Source organism: Triturus cristatus, chromosome 7 (assembly GCF_964204655.1).
Source record: "Triturus cristatus chromosome 7, aTriCri1.1, whole genome shotgun sequence".
Taxonomy (NCBI): Eukaryota; Metazoa; Chordata; class Amphibia; order Caudata; family Salamandridae; genus Triturus; species Triturus cristatus.
In genome coordinates, this window is record NC_140590.1 from 1561974001 (window position 1) to 1562000919 (window position 26919).

At 44.6% G+C, this 26919-nt stretch overlaps 1 protein-coding gene across 1 annotated transcript in view; it reads right to left on the bottom strand.

The window, feature by feature from the left end:
• Nucleotides 1–1561: 1561 nt before the first annotated feature.
• ZSWIM1 (zinc finger SWIM-type containing 1) overlaps nt 1562–26919 on the bottom strand; it is a 43438-nt gene continuing 18080 nt past the window's right edge. The window contains exon 2 of the mRNA XM_085619379.1: nt 1562–6441. Within this exon, the coding sequence (XP_085475505.1) occupies nt 4691–6199 (1509 nt within the window). The 5' untranslated portion in view covers nt 6200–6441 and the 3' untranslated portion in view covers nt 1562–4690. The remainder of the gene's footprint in view (nt 6442–26919) is intronic.

Below are 26919 nucleotides of genomic sequence, written 5' to 3' on the forward strand. Positions count from 1 at the left end.
GAATCAAATCTACTGCCATCCTGCTGTTCTGTTGTGGATAAAAATTAAATGACAGTGCATGTGAGAATTATAAAGATGTAACAAGAGGGGGAAGAGACCATTTAATGACATTTCTGCATGGATGGGGTGGGCTGACATCAAACCCCCGTTTCAGTTTCTCCTACTTTGCATTATGGTACATGTAGTCCATATTGGGTGCTCATTAGCAGACTTGTGTGATGTGTTACGTAACATTGGGGTGGAGCAGTGTGGATATATCACAGACACATGGTGTCTGATTCACCCATGACATCACTCACGTTGTGGGCGCATCATTTGTGGGGGGAGTCACATCTGTTGAGGGCACAGGCCCGACAATGCTATGGTTATGGCCTTTTCTGATTAAGTGACCCAACCTCATGAGGTCCGGCTAGGTCTCTCAGTACATGTATCATTTTCCATCTGCGTCAATAGATTCTTTAGGGACATACACTACACTGATCACCGACATGGGCACATGAGCTGAAGCACACTCAACCTTTTGACTACTGTCAACAGCTGTGATTTACATGCAGTTAGTGTGGCTTGCAAAGTTGTCTCAGGAAGGAATTTATTGACACAGTCGTGTATATCCAAGTTTCATCATTGGCAACAGATAGCAACCCACATTTAGTCCATTCCACTAAAGGTTGCTCATGTGAAAAATGTGGCAACGAGCTGCTCACGGACTTGTATGCCCTGACCTCGGTTATGTGCAATGGCCCGGCTTCCCAGATTCAGAGCTAGCCGAGGTTCCAGCGGTATGTGTAAGCCATGCGTTAAGGCAATGTTGTGCAAGACACAACAGGCTAATATGATGTTGCACACAACTTCTGGGGAGTACAGCAGCACACCCCCTGTACGGTCGAGACATCTGAATCGCGACTTCAACAGAACAAAAGTGCGCTCTATGATGGCTCGAGTCTGTATGTGTGCCCTATTGTACCTATGCTGTGGTACAGTGTTTGCACACCTGTAAGGGGTGAGGAGGTGTGGGGTGAGGAGGTGTGGGGTGAGTGCATACCCAGCATCACCTGAGGAGTGGAGAAAGGGCAGTTGGTTAACATCTCCCTCTGAATTGCACAGGACAGGATCTATACTGTATTACATGCAGTATCTGTTGGGCCATGTATGTAGCTTTATGATTCTTATTGTACAATGGTTAATGTTGGGGGGCATTCGGACATTTCAAAAACACATTTTCCTAATTTCTAACGCTTGGTACTTACCCAGTAGCCATAAGTTGCCAAATTCTCTCGCAGCCATCCGCCAGGCAAGAGGTGACATGCGGAATGTGAAGCGGCATGGGTACTAAAATTTGCAACGATGAGGGTTACGCCTGTGTGTGCACCAATGAGTCAATTCTGTGCTATTATTCTGTGCGCCTTGAATTAATAATCTCCCACTCTACTTCCAGTGGCCCATCGTTAAAGCCACTCAAATACACAAGACATAAGATACTAGTGAAGGAAGGAGCAGGATGAGATTGCGTAATTAAACAATTAAATATTGTAATCAAAAAGATTTAGCCCAAAAAGTGTAGTCTAATTCCAAAAGTTTTTTTATTTTATTTCTTTCATAAATTTGTATAATTTATTTTCTCTTTCTCTTATTCAAAGGTCCTCATTGCCTTATGCAGTATTCCAACATGCCAATACATTAATTTGAACTCAAACACTTTCTTGATATTATTTCTTCAATTCAAAATAAACTCGATCGTTATCTTGATATTGTTGCATCAATTCAAACATAGAAAATTCAAACTTTATGCTCTGTCACTTTCTTTACATTATTATAAATATTCGAACATCAAAAATGTTACAAACATATCATGGGTACTGCCTGGGAACACCACATGCACATTAATGAACCTCCCACTGGCATCACAGACAGCTTGCACGTTGATGGAATGCCATCAGTGTCTGTTGCAGAAGATGTGTGCAATGTGGCGGGGTGGCTGAAGGGCCACATGGGTACAATCAATTGCACCCAGCACACGTGGGAATTGTGCAATGAGATAGAAATCTTGTGCTGCCCTTTGTCTCAGGGCCAGTGTACGTGGCATTTGTATGTGGTTGTGGGATCTTGCAGTGATGCATCTCAGTAACTGATGCAGGCACCGCGACTGGCTCGCCTGGGATATGCCCACATGGTCACTGGAGACCCTTTGGAAAGACCCAGTGGCAAGGAAATGGAGCGCAAAAAGGATCTTGAGATATGCTGGGATTGCATGTGAGCAGCAGCTCACAGAGTCAAGTTCCTGCTCCCACTCACATACCATATCCAAGATGACTTCTGGAGGGAAACGGCACCTGGCCCTTATATCTTGGCTGGACGGGCAAGCCACAAACAGAATGCGGATGGTAGAAAGCGAAAAAAACAATAATAAAAGTATGTTACAAGTGCAGAGCCAGTGGAAGGAAACTGCCCACCGGAAGCAGTACTTGGTCCAAGTTCCACAGCAAGGATGAAGACGTGACAAGGAGGAGGTGCTAACCAACAGGAAGAAAGGAAACAAGAGTGACATGGGAGCCAACTAATAGTAAGTAAAGGTAAGTACTGTGCGGGCTCTAAGTCCCTTCTAAGATTTTTTCCGTTACAAGAGATTTTGCAAGTGTAGGTGAAACCTAAAAACTCAGTACATCAAGTGTGTACACCACAAGCTCCATGGGGGATGGACCACTGCAATGCTGCAGATCTGTTTGGTTATCTCTTGTTCGGACTGGGGGCGTTAGTTACCCTGAGGGTTTCATTTTATATATTTGTACATACTGTAACAATTACAAAATGTGAATAAGGAAATTCAAAGAGAAAAAATCAAATTCATCACATGTCTCCTTCCAACCCGTGAGACCTCAACTCTTAAGAGGCTGCTTTCAGGAATGCCAGGATTTCTATGATCCAAACATGAAAGTCTCCATTGCCCTATTCTAGTCACAGCCAACTTCAGTGTGGAGCTGGTTTGAACTTTTATGTCAGGGCTGATGGACTGCCTGTTGTTAGTCCATACTGTGTTGGTTTCATCTGCAAGGTTCAATGGATGCTAAAAGAAACCTGTCAAATCCAATATGAAACGAGACAATAGCCCATTCCAGGAAACAGTCACCCAGAATATTTCCCTCTTAATGCCTCCTTCTTTAGTATCAGCAAGCCAGCTTAGAGCCTCAAGAGACGATTCAGAATGAAGTTGTACATGAGCCCAACCGTCTCTTGAGATTGTGTACTGAAATGTCCCAAGGACCCAAAAGAACCCACCAGATACTCCTGTTCCTTTACTCCCATTTAGAACTGCTTCTCTGCTTGAATGTTTGTTTATGCAAGTCCACGGGTGCTATCCAGCAAACTGTTATTTCTCATTTCTAGCAGGACCCAAAGCTTAGCTCACCATGAGAATGCAACACAAGTAAGACATTGTTTGAATATGTAAGAGCGTTCTGTTCCTTGTACACAAAGACAGACGCAAAGCTCCATGGGAAGAAATAAGTGGAGAAATATTCATTACTGATGGCAGAGTCTCACTACCCCCTCCCCCCTCCCCCCACAAGAAGCAGTGTTCAGTATTATGCTGCAATATCCCTCAATATCTCCAAATAACTGCAGTGCTCTTGCAGGCTACAGCAGATGATTACAACACAGTCACTGACTGGGACACATATAAATCCAGTATTCCCTTTCCTGCTCCCACAATCTCAACACTGCCGGAGCTCCCACTTTGTATGACGGATTATTTAAGAACAACTTCATTCCCTCCTGATCCATGCCACTTGTACTGCTCAACAGTGCTCCTTTTTGGTTAGGAATTCTAATAACCTGGTGCACTTCCTTCTACAGATACTTTTCGGTACCCCCAAGTCTACCAATGGATGCAAAAAGAGCATTAGGTCACATTTCTGACCACAGAATCCATTGACAACGAACCAGTCCACAACTTCACACATCTATTCAATATCAGAGCAAAGATGCTCAATGGTTCGGGCACATAACTACACAATCCCATCTACCAACTCTAAGATGCGCCTATAAATACATTTTCCTGGCACACAACTGCTAATTGTTTGCTATCAATACAGTGCCCCTAGAACAGACAGCTTGCCTAAGCTGGATAGAATGCACCTTAAGTCTGTATCAGTACCAGGTACATACTCTTAATTCTGAAAAAACAACAGTATTCAGCAGAAACCTTTAATTTGTCTAAAACATTATTGAATTAACAGAGGCACACATAAATAAAGGCCCTATAATTTTGGGTAAATGGCATATCCTCAAGATGTTGCAGCAGTTCGGGGACGTGCATGAATAATAAGATTAACCAGTAGTGTCAAAATTATGTGAACACTAAGAACGGCAAATGACTTGCTTTCATGTGCTTCAAGTAGTCAAAATATTCTTAAATATGGCCTGTTGTAAGCAACGCTCTAACAGAAATCAAATAACAGAGGGCTTTTGTACAACAATCATTCACATAACCTCAGATAAATTGGATTCCCAGCATCTTTGGTAGTTTTCCTAGAGTGTACAACCAATTCAAATGCTTGCTGCTCAGCCCAGGTTCTTTATTTGCTCAAACAGAAATGCATAAGAATATTTTCAGATAATCTCTACGAAAAAGGCTTTACAGACGCACGATGCACTGTACTGCCAGCTAGGCTCATTAGAGTCCCAGAATGTTGGATTATAATTTAACCTGCTCGTAGGGACCAATCCAGTAGTCGGCAAGTTCCCGTAAAGAGTGGTACCTGCCCTCAAACTCCTTATTAGTGCACTCAGCCATCAGTCGCATGAGTTCATTAGTAAGAAACTTCACTGTGAACGACTTGTCATCCGAGGCTTGCCAAGAGCTCTGTAGTATGTCCAGTAAGTCACTTTCAAGAGAGTTTGGGTCGCAGGGCACTGAAGGTTCTTTGTACCACTTCTCATTCACCATTTCTCTCTGCAAGACCTTGTTATCCTGTTTAAGCGCAGCCAATACATGGCGGCAGGGTAGCTGGAAATTGCTACTAAAGAGGCAGGTGCAGAGCAGCAGACTGTTCTTTGGGGCAACGCAACCACCATCTACAACCTGAACATGGATCTTGTCGCCCGAGGAGCCCACAATTTGCCCTTTGTTCAGGGCTACTGCTAATTCCTTCAAGCACAGCTTGGCTGCTGGCAAAGTGCACAAACTCTGCAATGAGTGTAGAACTTGGTCCTCAGGATCTTGGCCTTCGACTAGCTGACCATCCACTTTAGTAAGAGCATTTTGTTTTGTAAACCAATATGCAATTCGAGGAATGGAGTCCGAGCTGTTTTGGGCTGTTGGCTTTTTCTGTACTGCGACATCCACGCTGCTGCAAGGGGTTTCATCGCTTTGAAGACCATTTAGATCAAAAGATTTGACAAGGTTACTGGAGCTCACATTTAGTCGACAATCCCTCATATGCTTAGCCAACGAGGTGATACTAGATTCCAAAGTGGCATTACTGGTGAAAATCTGGTACAAATCTCTGCATAAAATTTCCAGGCCCTGAAAGTACAGTGCACTCTCTGACGCACTCTTCCGACAATGCACATCCCATATTCCATCAGTCAACAGCCAGTGAGGATTCAGTTGAAGAAACAGCTCTGGTGAAAGAAATCTTTTCAGCTCATCATACATATTTTTGCGATTGCTTGGTGTTGGAGAGCACATGGTACCTTTTAAGAAATCAAGCAGCCTCGATTCATCTAGGTTATACAAGTCCATTTGGTTAATCTTCTGTTGCATGCACTTGCAAATGTGAAAGGCAGATGGTACAACCTCAACTGATGGGAATGCCTGCATGAGGGTGGCATTCCCTGTAAAAAGGGGGTCTACTAGAATAGCCTTGATCTTGCGCCAGTCAGGATTGAACCTTTTGAAGGTTGTATACATATGACTTAGTCCGTCAGATAATTCATTTTTGGGCACGGCAAAATGAATCACTTTCATAAGATCCGCATCAGGCTGCACGTCTGGACCATCGACAAAAAAAGTGTAGAGGGCTTTGCCCTGGACATTGTGAGTTCTATCAAAAAGCAAAATATTTGGAAATTGGCTGAATGTGTCCCTCATGTGAGTACTTTGAAAATACAAGGAGTCAAGCTCAGATTTTTCATTCAATCCAAAAACCACGAGGGATCCAGGCTCAAAGCCAGCCAGGTTTTTAATCACCACTCGCTCCATGACTAAAGGAAGATGGGAAACAAGCAAGTTTAAGGGAGTACAAGCATTAATTGCACAGGTTGACTGCTCATGTCAATTTAGGTTCCCTACCAGATGATCTCTCCTTGGTAGAGACTTAAAGAAAGTGGTTTCACATTGCCGGTGGTGCTCTTAGCACCTTTTCTGCAGATTCTAAAAGACCACAACTGCATTCCTTTTTCACTTCCATCATGGAAAGTGGTAAGTCGTCAACAAGGATGTATCTGTGTGGAGAAAAAAAGAAAAGAAACTTTAGCTTTCAAACCCACAAAAACATTAGGGCACAATTTCTTAGGTGGAATGTTAAACTCGTGGCTCTATGCGGCTTAAGGAATTTGCAAATATGTATATAATAGGGATTTTTAAAAGACCAGTCAGGGAGAACTTCGTCTTTCAGTGCAAAACATGCCAAATGGCTGCAGTGAAATACACCAACACCCAAAGACAACACCAAGTTCTAATTTTAATTTGGAAATATTTAAAGTACAACTCCCAGCATGCTCAGTAGTATGGTTTTTAAAAAAAAAAAAAACAGGCCTGACTGAAAGGATCCTCAAGGCATTGATGCACTTGACAGACGTGTACTGGTCCCTGCTGTCCACAGCTGTAGACTAGTGTAAATTTTTGGTACAGGGTCAGTGGAAGGGCAAGTTGAAGCCAGAGCTTAATGAGCTAGTTTTTTCGTACAGCTTGCAAAACAACAGCCATTTAATTGGCATGTTATACAACAAAGTCATAGTGTAAATCTGTGGTCCGTACAAAATAAGTGTGCAGGGATGTGGATTTCCTATGCCCCGAAGCCCAGGACATATTGTTTGGGGCCAAGGGCAACATGTTTTCATGTGTATTTTTGGACAAGTAGGCCCAGCCCTCTACAGCACAAACCCTTTGGCTGCCAGTTTACAGTACCACATTATGGATGAGGGAAGGGCATTGTCTGCAGTTAAGGTAATATTTGTGTCCATGTGTTAATGCTGTTCAAACTTGTATTTATGGTTCATTAATGCAAAGCCTTTAATATTAGAGTGAGCGCTCTAAGTAAATGTTTTAAGCAGGGACTACACTTCTGACAGTATAAAAATGTGTACACATGTTTTCAAAGTTTAGCAATATGAGGATATGTAGAATGCTTCCAGAATGCTCTCTGATTAGAAGCAAATATTTGCAGAAGTTTGAAAGTAAGATTGAGGAGTCTTGGCTTTCAAAATAAAATATTCACAAAACAAATGCAAGTAGGATAAAAACATTTAGATAAACTACTGTAAACGTTAAGGTACCATTTCTTTGCAGCATCATATAGTAGAATGTGTAAGTATGCTAGTATTTCCCAAAGATATTCATAACGGAAAATCAGTGTTGCTAGCTTCAATAAGATTATAGGAAACAAAAATAAAGAAGCATTGGCTATGCCAGCAGGTCTGAAATTGGTGGTCAGCCTTTTGGTTTTGTCAATGAGTGACTTGTTTTGGCATGGTTTTTGTAAAACCTTGTTGGTGTGCGAGCTGCCGGGCCCTAACCAGCAAAAATAGTTTTTGGTCTCAAAAAGCACACATTGCCACAGTAATTCCTGGCACTGAACAAAACTAATTTGTGTGGTGGTATGATCCTTGTGAAAGAGCACAATGCGGTCGCTCACAGTGAAGCCAGAGGATAGAGAGAGACAGAATTTTAATAAACACAAAAGGTCATGGTTAACGCCAGACCTAATTAGGGGCCCAATTATTAAAGAAAGTATCAAAAGTGCACCCATGGTATATGTACTCGCATTAAGTGCAGCTATACAACTTTTGTGAATTCACTAGAATTTACAGAAGTAGGACAAGAAATAGTACTCCTCGAAAATATTTGTTAACTGCATTTTAGCATGAGCAAACATGCATGTGTAGATTTGCTCATGCAAAACTCTACTTGTTTTCAAGCTCACTTTCCCTTCAATCACTTTTTTCCCCAACCCTGGACCAAGCATCACATCTGCCATTGTCAGGAGTAAAGCTCCAGCCTTTCTAAGTATCAGAAAAGATTAGAGAAGAGTTGGTGAAAAACCCATAAAAACATGCAAGTTATAAGGTTTGCACAGACTCAAAAGGGAATTCCAACCCTACCGCTACCGTCAGCCCCAGTATGTAGATCTGCAGAAGTGTGGCAAAATAAGGGAAATGCTAGTATTAAAACCCTACTATGGTATGAGTCCTGGCATAATCAGAGAGACTAAAATCCAAGCTTTTTAATAAGGAGATTGTTGCCATAATTTGTCACTGCATTACATGGCACAAAAGGGCCAAGAAGATTTTATTACAGGACAAGTAGATTTATGAACCAACCTGCCCCATGGACAAGTGGATATTTTATTAAATTCCACACTCCTGACCGTGTACCACAAGAGGAGACATAAGTAATTGGCCAGAAGGGATGTTGTGGTCCTGGCTCAGAAGGTCAAATGTGAGCATTTGGTGGTGGTCCTGGAATATGTTTTCTACGGTATCGATGGACTTGTCATGCAAAGCATTTAAGTCCTCTGCAGTGAATAACCTGGGGAATCTTGGCAAGTTTTGACAGCTGGTATCAGAACCTTGTGAAGGTAGGGGCTCGTCTCCAGTGCTGGTCTCATAAAAGTTACCAGACTGGCATGTCAATGAGATACCCCCTGAAGCTGGGCCGCTAGGTAATATGATTCAAAGGAGGTCGCTCCCAACCCTCCCAGACCCATAGGCAGTTTTACTTTACTCAAATAAGCAATGCCGCTTGTCATCCCAGAGAAGCTCCCGCAGCATAGAGCCTGAAAGAAGTGCTTTGGTGGGTAGATCAGAACGTTGGAAAATAGTACAGTAAACGGGGAAGGATTACTATTTGAGAGTGTGATTCTTCCCGTAATGGCCAGAGGCAGGTGTTTCCAGAACTTGGTCTGGAATTTGAGGGCTGTGAGTGCCCGCTTCAGGTTCCTCTCAAATAGATCGATCTGCAAGTGATAGAACTGGATCCTGAAAAAGCGAAGTTTCCCTGTCCCAGGTCAGTGGAGCATCGACAAGTCTGAGGAGGAGGAGGAGGAGGAGAGATGTCCCGCCATACCCAAAGAGATGCCTCAACATTTGGGAGCCCGTGGATTTGAACCTAAGGCAGCAGGATTGGGTGGCATTGGGGATGACAATTGCAAAGCGGAACATAGCCAGGAAATGGGGCTCGGGGTTAATCCCTACATATCAACAATGGAGAAACGACAGACAGCACAATGGTGGCGGTAAGGGCGGTATATACTCACAGGGGATGCCCAAACAAATGGTCTAAAATATGGGGAAAATGGAACGAGTTTAGAGGAAACATATGCGAACCCCCGCAGGTAGAATCAAGCTCCGATATCAGCTCATGACGGAGGTATCGGAAGTAATTTATTTCGGTTTGATTCTGTTGCAATGCACAAAATTAGGAAGGGAACAAAACCAGGAGTTTTTTTATGTGCATGTATGAGCGACGACAATGGTTATTATACTGTATAAAACATCATAATGGTATTTACAAGTATGTTGTAAGTGGAAAACAAGTGGATAATGTTGAGTTTATTTGGAAAAAAGCTATAATTGTTTTTTTTTTTTAAACCGCTTACCTTGCGCTCACCACATCAGCAATGTGGCGAGCACAAGTTAAGTGGTTTTCTTTTCTTTTTTAAACTTTACCTCATTGTCGTCTGTCGCCTCCCCCACCCCACTGCTCTTAACTGCTTGGGCCGCTCCTGCGTAGTACTCTATGGGAGCCAGTCAATACCTTGGGGGCTTGTTCCTAGTTAAGTCATGGATTGCCTTTTTCACCTCTACCACGGTGATAAGACCCTTGAGTTATTTGTACTCGATGCCTGAGATGACGGGGGAGGTTCGCCAGGAACAATGATGATGCATCAACCTCTACTGTAGGGGGTGCTCAGTATAGATCAGAATAGTAACCATAGAATGCCTGTAATATAGCTTCCTACGAGCGTACGGGAGGACTGTGTGCTCCATCCAAGTGGTGTTCCACAAAGACATACCTGCCCTCACTGTCAACCACTGCGTCGAGTGCCTGAAAAGGTGTGCAAGGGCGCAGCCAAATCAGCAAAACTCATGCCTAGGCAGAGCCTACTGTGCCATATATTGTGCATCTTCAACGCTTCCGTAGCTGCTGGAGCTCCCCACTAATAAGATGGGTTTCTTGGAGGAAGAATGTGTGGGCATTTTGTCTTTTAAGATAGGAGTAGACGGAGTAGCGGCAGTGCGCAGTTTACATGCCCCTGAAGTTCAGGGTTAAAACAGGTGTCTGTAGAAGGTGTGTCATGCTACCGGGTTGTGTTGTGGTGGACCCGGACTTCGTGACCCTACCTGGTTTGCCTGGGTTCCACCCCGCTCTGCTCATGTACTCCGGCATGGGACTCGAGATGCTCATGCTGCAAGGGAAAACGGTGTATCCATAAGAACAAATTGGAACAATGACTGGGGCCTACAGCAAACAGCTGCACGCCCAAAAATTAGCTAGAAAAAGGGCAGGCCGGTTTGTCCCGATCAGTGACTTCAGAGGGAGCAACAGGGAAATAGTGACGTCTCTCGTATTCATGTGCATTTTGGGGTATTACAGTCCTCATCTTACACAGTTGTGGATAGGTTGAAGAGAATGTCCTTGGGCCCACAGGGTCTGGGCCCCAGACCCCCTCCCCCCCAACAATGTGCTAGTTACAATGGCAGATTCTGATCGATATAGGCGGGGGTGCATCACAGTAAGTCGTTGGCAGGTTGTGGGATGAACCAAGGGCCAGAGGGCGGTCCAAAATGGCAAAAGGGGTCCAAAGAGCAGTCATTTTCACTGCCGAAGCTTTTGGCTGATTCCGGTAGGTGCATAGATTGGTGTGACGCCAAGGCTGCGGCTCTAGCTGAATCCAAGGCTGCGGCTCTAGCTGAATCTCGTTCTTTCGTAGAACCTATTGGAAGGGCACCACAGAACTCTCAGGAGGTGCAGCGGAACCAGTGTCAGTGCCTCAGTCGGTGTTGTGGCTAACCTGCAGCATCTGCTGGAGGAGGAGCACTGCCATCCGTGTACTGTTCAATCCAGTCCTAGGCCAAAGAGGGTCCATAACGAAATAGGTACAGTGGTCTTGGATGATCTTTAACTTCGCCTGGTCTAATAGAGAGTACTGAAGGTTAAGGTCACAAAGAATTGGTCCGAGATTTCTTTAAATGAAGAATAAATTCTGAATATAACTAGTGTGTATTGTATACATCTTCAACACTGGTATGCGAATACCCTGTGGGGACACTATGTTCAAAGAATATATTCAATCACATACACTAAATGTAAAACAAGAGCGCCAAAACAGTTAGAGTATAGTCTGTTTATTCTATATATAGAATCCAAATCACAATATTAGATACTCAAAAAAGGTTGCAAACGGGGAAAGAAACGGGATAGGCATGCTTGTGATAGGTAAGTGCAAGTGAGAGTGACTGGTTGAAGGAATATACAATTCAGTTATTTTCAAAAGACAACTGGTAAGGCAGACCAGTACAAGGAGACCTGTCAAATACGAAACATTTATACAATATACATTTTGTGTACAATGTGTGCAGTAATGCAACGTCGGAAGATGGGATGGGGGAAGGATGGTACAGGTCTCGTGTGGGAGTAGAGCGTCGACGTTTCTAATCGACTAACGCATGGAGGGCGATTTGTACCTAAGCTGCGAGTCTTCTTCAGGACGGGGTAGGGCAACCTAGTGCTTGTGCCGGGACGGCAACAAGCTATGTTGATAACTCAACCAGGTGTGTCGATAATTCAACCAGGGCCGGTAATATCCCCAAGTCGCAGTAGCTTCTACTGGGAAAACAATAGTAGGGAGTCCTCTAGACTGTCTTGTAAAGTCCTCTAGTATCGCCCGGGATTGGGGCCTCCAATTAATAAGTATAACCCGAATTAATCGGGAATCTGATTAGAAGAGCGCAATTCGCCTCACGGATGTCGTGCTGTCCGATTCAAACAAGGCTAAGTTGAGTCGAAGCTCTACTCCCACACAAGACCTGTACCATCCTTCCCCAGCCCATATTCCTTCAACCAGTCACTCTCACTTGCACTTACCTATCACGAGCACGCCTATCCCGTTTCTTTCCCCGTTTGCAACCTTTTTTGGAGTAGCTAATATTGTGATTTGGATTCTATATATAGAATAAACAGACTATACTCTGATGAAAACTGTTCTGGTGCTCTTGTTTGAATATATTCTTTGAACATAGTGTCCCCACAGGGTATTAGCATACCAGTGTTGAAGATGTATTCAACACACACTGGTTATATTCTGAATTTATTCAGCATTTAAAGAAATCTCGGACCAATTCTCTTCCATTCCCGCATTATACCCAGATCTGTGGATTTTTGGGTTACCCCATTATTTGTAACTGTTTAGGTCACAAAGCTGGCACTTTAAGCCAAGAAAGAAGGAAGGAGTGCCGCCGCTGCACCAGTATTGTAAAATCTGGTAATACGGAGAGCTTGATATTTTCACTTTCCAGTAGGGCTGCCTGTCATGCCGCTCTTAGGACAGCATCTCGGTCCTTGTAATGGAGCCGTGCGACAAGAGGGCAGGGTTGCGAGCAATGTGATGGGCCTGGACCTGGTGTGCTCACTCAAAAGAGGGTACAGAGACAGAACTTGTGCAGGGTGAAGGATCTCACCTAGTCCTCCAGGAAGGCTATCATCCTGCCAGAGTCTTCAGAGGCCCCTGGCAGACCAAATACCCGAATATTTCAGCTCTGCATGGCCGCCCCTCTGCATCTGCTGCACGGTCTTCAAGTCGCTTCACCCTTTCAGCTGGGTCCCAGGTGCTCTTCTCCTGGTTGTTCAGTTGGGGCTTGATGTCTTGCAGTAAGCACTCCGTTTTCGTCACTCTGGAAGCCAGTTTTCACGGAGTGCACCGGAGTTCTGCAAAGAGCTCAACTATTTTTATTTCCACTGAAGATCTAGAGATCTCGATCCCTTCTAGTATGGCATCCAGGTGTCTCTAGACTCCAGAAGTCATGCAGTCTGCAGGTGGACCGGTCCAGCCCGCTCATTTTGGCTTGGAAGAGGGCAAGGGGGAACCTAGAGGGACCCCGCAATGGTTTCTGACAGCCCAACCTAGTGTGAAAGCGTTGAGGTGGATACCCAGGGCGGTGGTTTATGTCCCCACTAGGTGTGCCGCGTTGTTCCATCACTCAAGGTCACACATGGTGGGAAAAGCGCACCGCGGCCCGAATGTGGGGAGCCTCAGGTGTTCAATAGTATGTGGCGCTCAGGAGTGTAATTAGTCAGCATCACCCTGCTAGGGAAGGGTACAGGTTGTGACTGTCACTTTTTTCTGTTGCGGCAACTGGAACATTTGTGGTCACTCTACAGCCCCCACAGGTAGTCTCTGCCCGGCTCACTGAGTGTCTCTGGGTCTGCAGGCAATGTCAACTGGAGTGGTGGAAGGGGGGGGGAGGGATGGAGGCATGTAAAGTTGCTGAGGAATTGCCTCGATCCCTCATGTGCACTTGCCCTTTGAAATTGCCCTAATGTATGTTCCGGTAACTGGGCAGGCCTTGGGCCAGTTAATAGTGGATGGGGTGAGGGGACAGAGGAGAAGACGGGCCCTAGTTCGCCTGTCCAGTAAAAAACGAGGGTGCAGGAACCTTCTGCTGTCAAGTCTTTCCATTATGTGATGAGAAGCTCAATTTGGGGTGCACTGGATAGCCCCCCCCCCCCCCACACAGTACCCATGCGTTCCTTAGGTTTTCCAGGCCTCCTGTTTGCAAGCACTGCTTGGGATAGGGGGAGAGCAATTCCCCTTCCAGCTTACCTTAATCTCCACCCTTGAGTTGTGGTAGCAAGACTGTGGGCCGTCCCCCCTCCTTAGCGCCTGCTCAGTTATGGTTTAAATAAATCGGCTCCTCCATGCAGTTTTGGGTCACCCAGGTCAAGTCCCCGGCAATCCCCGATGGATTGCAACGTCGATCTTGATTTGATCAGTGTAAGGGGTGACGTTGATGCCTGGCCCAAGGTCTCTGCCAGTGGGAAAGGAGAGTGCCACTCTTCCGCCCTCACTGCCAGCTGGTTCTTGGACTCTTAGGCCAGGCGAGAGGCAGCATGCATGCTTGCAGCCTCCAGTCTCAAGTCACCGGGCTCTCTCAACCACCGCGGCAGGCTGGTCGTCACAAATACAGGGCCGTGTTTTGGCAGGTGGCACCAGAACGAACCCTCGCCTCTGCAGGCACCGGACACTACTTTTTTTTTTCCCTTCGAAGGCCACTCGCTGTGCTTGTAGTGCGGAGGCCTCACGTCTCAGCCTCCCCCCTCCTCAAGGCGGCCGATGCGATCGCTCCAGCAACAAGGGAGCTATGGTGCAGTGAACTGTCTAAGGCCCACCGGGGCCTTGTGGGCGCTGTTCACAGAGTCTCGCCGGTGGCTCTAACAGGAGTCCCAATGTGCCGCCTCTTCCATCCCCTGCAGTCTGCAAGTAGATGTGTAGGATACTTGACGATTCTGCCGCTCACTGCCTCAGAGCTCTGCTAGCCTCAGTCCACCATCTTCAGCGGTTAAGCAAAGCCTCCCCCTCCCCAACTGCGCCGTTACGCATAGATACGTCGGGATGGTAGAATCGGAGCCCTATATGAAACTATAAGCTACAACATTTCCTTACGAAACCCTTACTGTTGCATTAGATGAATCAACTAAGTGTGATTTAGGCCCTACACTGGCGTAGTCTAACAGTATGAGGGAATAAGGCTAAAAAGCACATCAATGTAGAACACACATTCTGCTGAGCATTGGAAGTTTTGTACTGCGCTGGCTTAGACTGGACTGTGCAAAATCTCTGTTTCCTGAAGAGTTGCTTTGTTGTCAGATGTTAGAGCCTGTAAGATTTGTGCAAACTGAGGACTAACGTTGCTGCTGGATGCCAAAACATGCAAGCTAAATCTTTAGATTATGTGCAATTTCAAGACAGATTTGCTATCTGAAGGCAAAGCATGTAAGATCTGTGTAACCCGATGATTAGGCCTTCTTTATGAGATTCTAGCATCTCAATCTCTGCAATTTAAAAGATAGGTTTTCTGTAAGAAATGGACAACGTGTCTGATGGCTCTACTGTCTGAAGTCAGAGAGCATGTAATTTATGGCACCTGAGGGACAGCTCTGAATTCCAGATAGTAAGAGGTCTGTCGCTTGAGGGATTCTGGCCTCATTCTAGAAGATAAGTGCCCCCTTATGGGCATCTTTCTTTGCTAAGCTTAAGAATTAGTTAGTTCGTTACTCGCATACAGATTTGCCTATTTTTGACAGCATGCATCTATAGGATGTGCGTGAACACGTTTTGTAAAAGTCAGAGCACTGAAATGTGTGTTAACCAACACATGAATACTAAAAGGTCCAATGCATTAAACATCTGCCAAGCAGTGGACAGATTTGCCAAATATTTGTATGCTCTTATTCCCATTGGAATTTTGCTTCCTCGCAAATACATCGTTGCAATTACCTCTTCTGAACGGTCTTTATGATTTGAGAGAAGTAGGGCTCTGCTGCCAGCATATGGTGCCAAGAAAGGTGTATGTGTCATGAGTATGTGTGGTAGTTGCTTGCTTGGAATTTATGTGTTACACAGTGAGAGGGAGCAAGCCGGATAGATCAATAATTCATACTTTGAGGGAGTCTCAGGTGGAAATATTGTTCCTGGCATGGGCCCATGCAAAGCAAATATTTCCATTACTAATCCGACAAGCTTTCTGGCCAGATTTGTAGTAGTGCAGATAAATGATGTACGAACCCTGTAATGAATTTATATAACGAACTGAATGATTTTTATAGTTATAATCGTGGTGTGTAGACAGATTCCTCATTAAAATGACAGCCAAAAACGTGTTGAGCAGTGGCAGGCTGGGGATCAAGGCCAGCATTATCATTACATGTTCTGCATAAAAATACACACTTAAGCTGTTCCAAGCAGATGTTTCTTGCTTGTTGTGTAACTATTTCAGGAAACATCTAAAATGGCGTCTAATTCCCATACAATAGGAGAGACAAACAAAATGTATTTTGATACTTGCAGCCTCCTAGGTTTTGTCTTCAAAGGGCGTTGATTGTCGTGTAAGAATTGGCGACGGGAAAGAAATAATTAATTCATCTTTCCAAATCAGTTTTACAGGTTTGTGTATGCAGAACATTTGCATTCGTTCCCATGTTTATTATTTTATATTAAATAGTATTAAGATTCATTTCAGATCAGGAAAGAAAATCGGCACGAAAAAGATAATTCAGCTTATCTGTTTACACAGCTACAGATTAGCACATAGGTTGTTCTATCAATCACTCAATCATGGCATTTGTAAAGCGCACTACATACCCTCGAGGGTCTCAAGGCGCTGGGGGCAGGGGGGGGGGGGGGGGGGGGAGCTGCTACTGTTCGAAGAGCCAGGTCTTGAGAAGTCTTCTGACGGTCAGGTGGTCTTCGGTTGGCCGCAGGCGGATGGGGAGGGTGTTCCATGTCTTGGCGGCGAGGTGGGAGAATGATCTGCCGGCGGCGGTCACTCTTCGGATGCGGGGGACGAGGGCGCGATCTGCAGAGCGGAGCTGGTGGTGGGGGTGTAGAGGCTGAGTCGGCTGTTGAGGTACGTTGGTCCGGTGTTGTGGAGTGCCTTGTGTGTGTGTGGGGGAGGAGTTTGAAGGTTCACTGAAGGGGAGGTACTCACCTAAAGGATTAAAACACCACCAACCCCTCTCCGGAAGAGACCTCGGAATCACAGGAGGTCGAAAAGCATAGACACCCAAACAGTGGTAATTAATTTTAGTATACTATCATCATCATCAAACAAGCATTTGCAATCCAATAGGTCTCGCATTGGCAAAAGTTAGAGCAAATGGAGCTGTTAATCTACTTAAGAAATAGATGTCATACTTTTATAACCGTTACTTGTGCACAGTCAGCTAAAATAAGAGCTGAGCTGCCCTCCCTTTACTGGGTTGCCTCTGATTCCTGCAGGCCAGACTTATTTTGGTATAGGACTGCAACCGGCAAGATTTCATCCTCCTGAGGAAGATAAAAGGAGTACCACTGAGGAACAATAAACACCTGTTAATCACACTGAGAAATAATCCCAAACTATAACACATTTCACGTAGTGGTCAGAACTGGCTGGTCGACATGGGACACTTCTGCCATGTTAAAGTAACTGTCAGTGCTTAATGCTCACTGGAACAAAGCAAAAGCCAGTGTAATGCTTGGTCTGATGAAAAATATTAGCCCGTAGGCTCAAGAACCAACTTAACAGGAATGTTCATCGCACAATGTTTATGGAGGACGTACTTAACTGTGTTGTGGTGCATACGCAGTATGGTATGACGGACTTTAATATTTACAATAATTTCAGCTACTAAATAGAAGTGGGTTAGGTGTTTTTTCTGAAAATGCGTCTTTCTCTTAGATGTGTACGTTGTAACAGAGGCTGACAATTATTAATCACCATTAAATCATGTTTAGATAGATAATGCCACTGGCAAGGGCTCATTCATAAACCAAATTAGCAATAAAGAAAAAATAAATCAGGGACTAGTAGGCATTCTGTTCGATTTCATCAAAAGAAGAAACGTTCCAAAAACAATTCCAGAACGAGAACAATAGCTCCTGAGCTAGCAAGAACAAAATAGTTTTTGCAATGATCTGTTTTGTTATAGATTTAACAGGCCCAATCAAATTGCTATATTACTTTTACTTGCACAGTGGGCGAGCCACTCGCTGGAGCTACACCTCGGGCCATCATATTTGCATAAAGTGAAGGGTTCGTGGCGGTGAGAATGCACCGCAGATCGCAGGATGTTTGCCGCAATTTAGGACACAACCATAACATATGTATAATGTACGCATTGCGATGAGTGCATCGTGGACAACCCGCATTTTGCCTGTGAAAGTAGGGATTCATTTTTTCTGGTATGCCCTATGAATTATGTAATAATATTTTTTTTTAATCTGGCATTACGAAGGACATGTGTAGGACTCGCCAGAATCCTATTCCATTCGGTGGGTGTGCATGGGCGATCTAGGTCTGTCACCCACAAGTTCCCAAAGGAGTCAAATTTGTTGCAATGTGCAGGCAAAGTGCATCTGCAAACCAATGAGTAAGGTGGCGGCCCTCCCCCATAACATGTACATATTGATGTGTTTGTGATTCTTGCATGATGTGCCCCCATTGGCGGTGCAACATGCCAACCCAAGAGGCGTGACTAAGGAAATGCCCCGGCGGCACTCCCTCTTAATGGGTTATGGTTTCGTAGGGCATAAGTGTGCCATTCCGATAGAGGTCATCTAATGGCCCACTGTGTGCTAAGCTGTGAGTTCAGCCAGCAGCATTTTCCCGTTTCCTCTAGGCATCTCTAACAATGGGATCGCCAAAGCGTATGGCTTAATGTTTCTGGTGAGAAATAGACAGCGGCAAAAGCAGCGGTTGGCCACCTGCAACAATAAAGGAAGGGGCCAAGACATTTTAGTGCGGCGGTGGAACAGGTGTAGAAGATTAACAAGTGTTTAAAAACAACAGTCATAACATGATGTAGGCATGATAAATAGGTGATTAATAAAAGTCCAGCAACAATAAAGAGACCAGGCCAGAACAATTTCAAGCCCTCATACAAGGACCTTAGGACAATAAAGTGCACTTGCAGAACAACAGGGATTAACACATACATCAAAAGACAATAAAAATAAGAGAACAAAATTTTATCGTTAACATTTGTCAAGCCCACTTAAAAACGTAACTAAGGTGAAAAACTACCTGGGTGACCTTATGTGGTTAAAATGCTTATAGCTACAACAACATCATTATATTACCATACAATTATAGGAATTAAAAACCTTTTAGAGTAAGTAGAGTAAAACTGGCAGAAAAAAATAAAATGAAGCAAACTCTGGGAAGTGTGCTGGGGAGGACTCATGCCACGAGCAAATTAAAATTAGGTAATTCGCACTGGCCGAGCCTGAATCTAGTTAAAAGCAATCCTTCTCAGCTACTATCAACCCAATCTAGATATGGCTTCCTTAACTAGGATAACCACTGAAGGGGTTAACCCTGTTCAAATGATGGACATCCCCTTCTATACATTTTTATTTTTTTTACAGGGTTTGGGTCGTAACTATAGGAATTGTGTCAAGTACCCACAATGCCTGTAAAATACTAGGACTGATGTTGAAAGACTGAGTTTCACTTCATATACGTATATTGTGAATCTTTTGTTCTGTATATCGGATGCACAGGTGTGGGATTGATTTATCAAGCAACGTGTTTGATGGTCACCATGTGGTTACAGCCGCAGTTGACAAACCTGTTTATGTACATACACCCCAAAAAATGGGTTAGATTATTGTAGTTTGTTGTTGTTTTGATAACGCAATTCCTTATGTGGCTTTCTTTAAATCAGCTGCAGTATTTGCACCCGATCAATTGATTTTCGAACCAAATAAGATATCAGTACACAATGAAACAGAACATCTGATTAAAAATACATTATCATGCATGTACAGTAATTTGAGCTGTAGCACCAAAAAGCAACTGAATTCAGTGATGAACACTGAAAAAAAAAAATGAATATACTAACTGGAATTTGTTGAGTATTCTATAAGTGAATAAGAGATACAGTGAAACAAAGCTGAAAAATATCACATGATGAAATGAAAAATACACTTGTTAAGCGCATGGCTACCCAGGGGCATCCCAGCGCTGGTAACGGCAAGTACTAGAGAACCAACCGGGCTAAGGGAAAAGCCAGGTTTCTAATAGTTTGCTAAAGGCAAGATGGTTGGGTTCTTTGCGCAGATGGAGAGGGAGATAATTCCAGAGCTTAGTGGCATTGTAAGAGAACAGACGACCCCCGCTTCTAGCTTTAATAATCTTAGAAACTGCGGCAAGACATAGGGGCATCAGAGCGGAGGCGTCCGTTAACCAGTTAGGGCCGAACAATAGAGTGATTGATGGAAGGGTCCTTTCCGGCTAACGTCTTGTGAACAATACACATGGCCTTGAAATGGACTCTCTCCCTAATAGGGAGCCAGTTGGGAGATTTCAGAGCAGGTTTATCCAATTGGCATTTCAGGATATCCAAAAGAATTCTGGCTGCCCAGATTTGTAGTCTGGAGTTGAGAGGGTCGCACATGGGGCCACTAAATAAAGGGCATTCCCATAGACTAGACGCGATAGAATGAGAGTCTGGACCATGAGCTTCCTTGCCTGAAAAGGGGGGGGGGGGGGGGGGGGAGGAGGACTTTACGAAGCATCTTTAAGATGCCATAGCAAGAGGCTGCCACATTGCGTGCCTGGACCTTGAAAGTCAGATCTTGATCCAGCCAAATACCCAGGCATTTCATCTGGGTCTTGGGGGCCAGGACGGCTGGCCACATTGTATTGGGATAGAAGGGGGGACGAGTTCCCCAAGATCATCATCTCAGTTTTTTCTCCATTTAATTTCAGAAAGGAATTATTCATACATTTGGCTACCTCTTCCAAGCAAGGACGGAGGCTGGGAGAGGAGTTATCAGTTTGGTTAAGCCCCACTACGAGTTGCGTGTTGTCTACATAGGTCACTATGTGTAACCCAAAAGGCAGCACAATCTCCGCTAGCGGGCTCATATAAATGTTAAATAAGGTGGGACTCCGGGATGATTCCTGGGGAACTCCGCAGCAGAGAGGCACCTCTTTTGAGGCCACATAGGCATCGAAGACCTGGAAGGATCTATAATCTAGGAAGGATTGCAGCCATTTCAGAGCGACCACGGTCAACCCCAGTCTTTTAAGTCTACGGACCATGATTTGGTGGTTGACTGTGTCAAAGGCTGCACTGAGGTCCAGGAGGATGATTACAGTAGTACCTCCGGCATCCAGGATTTTTTTAGACTCTTCGACTACTGATAGCAGGGCTGTTTCTGTTCCTTGAAGTGATCAGAAGCCAGTCTGACGGGTGGAGGAGTTTGAGTCTAGGAAGGCAGACAGCACGGAGTTAACATTTTTCTGCTGATCCCTGGGATAAGTGAGATGGGACGATAATTTCCCCAAGGAATCAGGGTCAAGGCTGGGCTTTTTAAAAAAAATGTTGTAGTGCCTTCACTGTCGCTTTCTTCCATAGAGGGGGATCTACTCCGGAAGCAAGTGAGGCGTTAATCAACTCCATTATAATAGGGGAGACAGTTCCAGCAACTTGTTTCAGAATATTGAGGGGTGCTGGATCTCTGGGCGACCCGCTTTTCACTTGTGTTGAGATGCTATCAAGTGCCTCAGGGTCCATCAGGTGGATGGTCTCCACATAGGATTTTGTACAGTGGGGACTGGTATACAGTATTTGGCCATCTACCAAGGAGAATGATGTGTAGATGGTTTGAATTTTATGGAGGAAAAAGTCTGCTAGTTCATTACAGCGTGCCCCTGAAATATCGGAGATCACTAGGAGGGAGGGAGGGAGGGAGGGAGGGAGGGGGAAGGACTCTGAGCAGTGTTTGCGCTCAGAAACATCTCACGCGCGGAGTTAGCTGCCGAGAAAATGTTTTCTTCATAATAGGCAGCCCTGAGCTAATTTAATTTCTGCTTTGTGCAGTTTAATAGTCTCCCTATATTTCAGTTTCTTGTTAGAGGAAAGATCTTTCGAGTTGCTTACAGGTTTGTTTTAACGCACAAAGCTTTGGAGAGTAGCATGTCATTCTGTTAGTTTCCATTTTTATCTGTGTTGGTTTTATAGGAAGAGCCTGATCAAAAGAGCACTCTATCCATTTGTTGAAATTCTCATTGGCAATTACAGCATCAGGGTTGGGAACAGGCTTGTTTTTTTTCTAATTCTAAGATCCATTTTTCTGTTGGGAGTTTGGGCCAGGGACGTGACCTTGTTCTAATTGGCTTAGTAGGGGGCGTGGCAAAATTGGGGTCCAGAAAAATGGGATAAGAAAATTATAAGACCACAGTACTGGGATGGATTTTCCTCCAGCTAAGTCTTCCAGATGGGAGAAAATAGGGTCTAGTAGGTGTCCATGGCAACTTTTTGGAGAAACTGATAGGCTACGAGATCATTTGTTATCTCAGCTGTGGCTAACTGTGAGAGATCGTCGAAACGGAGATTAAAATCTTCCAATAAGGTGAAGTTGGTAGGGGTACTGGCTTAATTGGCAGCCATGTCAGGCAGAGATTTACAGAATTGTCCCAAGGACCCGGGGGGCCGATAGATTAGAATAGCTGTCAGGGTGAGCGTGGATGTAAAACCTATGGAGAATGCAAGGTTCTCACAGTTGGGTATTGGACTTCCAGATGTATGGCAGGTAAGGGTTTTTTTTGCAAATAATGGTGATCCCGCCATCTTTACCTGAGGTCCGATCTAGCCTCTGGATATTGTAGCCCAGGGGGGAGAGCTTGGACAATATCTGGATCAGATCCTGAATTGAGCCAGGTTTCTATCAAAAACAAAACCTCTGGCCCTTCTTCCCCAAAAATTGAAATTTCCGCCGCATGCTTAGGCAGCGACCTGCAGTTAAGCAAAAACACTTTATACGATTTAAGGTGAACTGAATTGGTGTGTGAGGGCATTGATAGTTTGAAAGGGCAATGCATGCACTTGGTGAGGCTACGGTCTGGAAGAATAGTGTTGGCAGTTTTCCATAGTAGGTCCCTTTAATTAAAGCAGCTCTTCTGCCTTGTAATGATACTGATATGGGGAGAAAGATGTAGGGGATCTGGCCCCTGGCCCCGACGCAGACGGGCTTGACTTTGGCGTGCCGGCAGTGCACCCGCTGGCGCGCCCACTGCGCGTCCGCTCCCACATGCAACTTAAGTAAAGATTCAGCCCCCGGAAATGTGGGAGCTGAGGGGAGGAGCCATGTCCCTCCACAACAATCGGCTGGAAAAGCGGCAGCGGACCGGGGACCAGCGTCTGAGAAAGTGAAGTGCTGTTTGGGTGAGTAAAAGGAGATCGGATGCCCTGAGGAACGTAGCGCTAATAATGCAGAGTAAATAAAGTATTAAAAACAGTTAAAATACTGGCAGTTAAAAATAATTTTGCTGAAATTAAACAAATTAAGTACAGCTAGTAAACAACTGTCATTTAGTGTTTCTTTTATGGGTTCAGGCTGGACCCTTCAGTTAGGCTTTTATGTCTGTACAATTTCTACCATGTAGGACGTATTTGGACACCCCTGCTGTACAAGCAATTCCACCATGTCCAAGCTGCATGGCAAAAATGACACACCTGAATGGCAATATGCATCAACTTCCAAAGTAAAGTACATTTTCACCATGCCGAGAAGTATTCCTGCCGAGTTCTGAGGTTTTTCTTAGCACACTGGTGACTTCGCAGTTTAGTTAGACAGTTGTAATGTGTATGCCATTCTTGCATGGAGTAACTGTTGTCATAAATTATGTTGCACCTGCAAGCCTAAGTTTGACAGCTGGTGCATCACCATTTTCAGTTGTGTCTGCGTCACAAAACTTCTGTGGGTTCTTCAATGATCCACAACTACAGACTGATCTGCTACCATTCCCAGCAAAGGTCTTAGGAGGAAATCATCAAAAGACACCTCAATGAATAACTCAAAACCCACCAACTCCTTAATCCTACTCAGTTTGGTTTCAGACTCAACCCTAGCACGGAACCTGCCCTCATCGCATCAAAGACAATATCTGCACAACTCTGGACAGAGGAGGCGCAGCAGCCTTCGTCTTCGGGAACTCTCTGCAGCCTTTGACTCCATTTCCCACCACATCCAATGCCTACTTTACATTAGAATCCAAGGGCACACTTGCTGATGGATCTGCTTCCTGACTTGAACGACCCTGCGACCTCAACTGCGGAGTTCCACTAGAATCTTCTTTGAGCCTGGCCATCAACGCAAACATGATCTCTCTCATTCGCATCATCCACTCTCACAAAATCAACGTCTTCTCCTATGCTGATAACACTCATTCTCTCCCTCACAGACGAGGTATCCAAATCAAATTCAATGCCTACACAACTGACATTGTCAACTGGATGAAGACCAACTGTCTGAAGCTGAAAAAAGACAGAATTAGTGTTTTTTGGAAAGGGCACTTCACCGTGAGACTCCACCTGGTGTTCAACAGAGCTAGGACTGACACACACATGCCAAGAATCTCGGGATCATCATCGGCAACAAACAACTCTAATGCTTTGAACATACAGTTCTCAATTGTACAACTAAAATATCCAAGGGGTTTGGGAGAGTGTGTATATATATATATTCACTGAAAAAACCATAGGTTTCACACACGTTATAGTTAGCGGAAATTATACTGATAAAAAAACCAATGAAATTGCCCCGTTATAGTTAGTGCTGGCAACTATAACTCACGCGACCGCAATCCTCTGCTGATGCTAATACTGTATTTAGACACTTATTTGCCCATGTCTTCTTCCATACATTTTTAGCTATACATATATTACAAATATTTTTTTTTCATAAAGACACATATGTCATCAGCAGAAGATTGCGGTCGCGTGAGTTATAGTTGCCAGCACTAACTATAACGGGGCAATTTCATTGGTTTTTTATCAGTAAAATTTCCGCTAACTATAACATGTGTGAAACCTATGGTTTTTTCAGTGAATTTGCAAGGTTTTTTAAATGCTAATTCCTAACTATAACGTGTGTGAAACCTATGGTTTTTTCAGTGAATTTGTACGGTTTTTTAAATGCTAAGTTACTTTACGCCATTCGTGGCGTGCGCGCCCACTTAACGCAGTTCGTTCCGTGCGCGCACGGTGCGCTTCGCGCACGGTGCGCGCACAGTGAGCACGCGGTGCGCTTCGCGCACCGCGCACCCACTTTACGCAGTTAGTGCCGTGCCCACGTTACGCTAGATGGGCCATGTACGCACGATGCGCTTCGCGCACCGTGCGCACATGGAGGACATATTATGCGCTTCCTTGTGATAGGTAATCTGTTGAAATTTTTTTGGGAAATACTGTGCTCAAACAAGCCATGCACAAATGGTGGCCTTCGGCCACCATTTGCACACGGGGTGGGGAAAGTGTGGATCTTTTTTTTTTATAATTTTTTACCGTACGCGTACGGTAAGCGTACGGTAAGCGTAATCGGCGAAATTGCCGAAAAAAAAATAAAACCGTTTTTGCTCTTGGGGGATGTTTGGGGACTCCCTCAACATGACTATGTGGGAGGGAGTTGTCAAAACAGCCCCGTAACATGTTTTTGGGCATCATGTTTGATAAATAACACTCGGTTTCGGCCGATTCGAATGTTTACTAAGATCTAAGAGCCAATCAGAATCGCTCTCGCGCACGCCACCGTACGCGTACGGTAAGCGTACCGTAAGCGGGCTCAGATATATATATTGATTTAAAGGCTATTTTCTCAGAATCTACTGAACAGATTTACACCAAACCTACAAAAGGCACTTCCTTGACCTAGGGACTACCTCTCTGCCAAATTTCTAGTAATTCTGTTCAGCCGTTCGGGCTGTAGCTCTGTCTAAAGGTCCTATGGAAAAATGCATGGGAAAAACGCGTTTTGGGACCCCCCTTTTATCTCAGCCCCCGCTTGACGAATCCCCCCCGAGACTTTCAGGGTAGGAGCGGAGCGTAGCGCCCCACCTATTTTGAGAAATTCGCGAGGATTCATCGACCGGCGCCAAAGTTATTCAAAATAGAATGTTGCGGATTTCCTATGGAAAAGGGGTCCTAACTATAACTACCTACTGGCGACCGCCAGTAGGTAATATATATACACACACACACACATACATCTCAACTCCAACTTCTCCAGTCAAGAAAAGGACACCGACACAGGGGCAAGATCAACTATTTGTAATCGTTTTCACTGCTCCGTCACTTGGAGTTCCTTTTTGGATTTGGTTATACACAACAAAATGATCATTTTCTTGCATGAATGATTTAAAATAGAGAATTGAAACATCTGCGTTGGTTATAAGAAATCTTTTTCCAGAAGACACTGATTTATACTACAGGCTGATATAAAATCCATTATTTTTTTTTTTTAAACAAGTTCGGTTTTAAATTGTCCTCCAGGTACAACACTTGTTTGCATGTGTAAATCTTTAGACAACCCTAAACCCTGCATCTATCCCAAACACCTGTAGGAAAGTGCCCCGTTTTACATGGATACCCTCCACGTTTTGCCAGATTCTGATTGTACACTGGGTTCAAGCTAACCTGGTTTTCCAGTGCGTATGTGCTTTCCCAGAACTGTACCTTTGTTTCCACAATTGCCACACCTCCAGCCCACATAGAAGTCCCTTGTAAAATGTACCACTGGTACCAAGGGCATTGTGATCAGAGAGGATTTCTAAGGGTTGCAGCATGATTTACGTCACCCTAAGAAACCCCTCAAACACGTGCACACAGCCACTGCAGCCTGCGTGCTTTGGTATAAATAAAGTGAAGAGTCTACCTAGCACACGTCCCTGTGTGTCAGGCCTGCCACAACTGCAAAAAGTCACCCCTACAGCAGGTCTTACAGCCCCAAGGCAGGGGGCACTATACTTCTTTTGAGTGCATAACTGCATTAACAGATATGCCCCTATAGTGTCTAAGTCCATTCTTACACATTATAAGTGCCTAGTGAAGCACTAAGGAGGACATGGGCTGAGAGCTTGTCAATACGAGTTCCACAGCCCATGATGGCTTCACTTAATCTCAAGAGGTTTCGTACCAAACATCTCTGAATTTGAGCC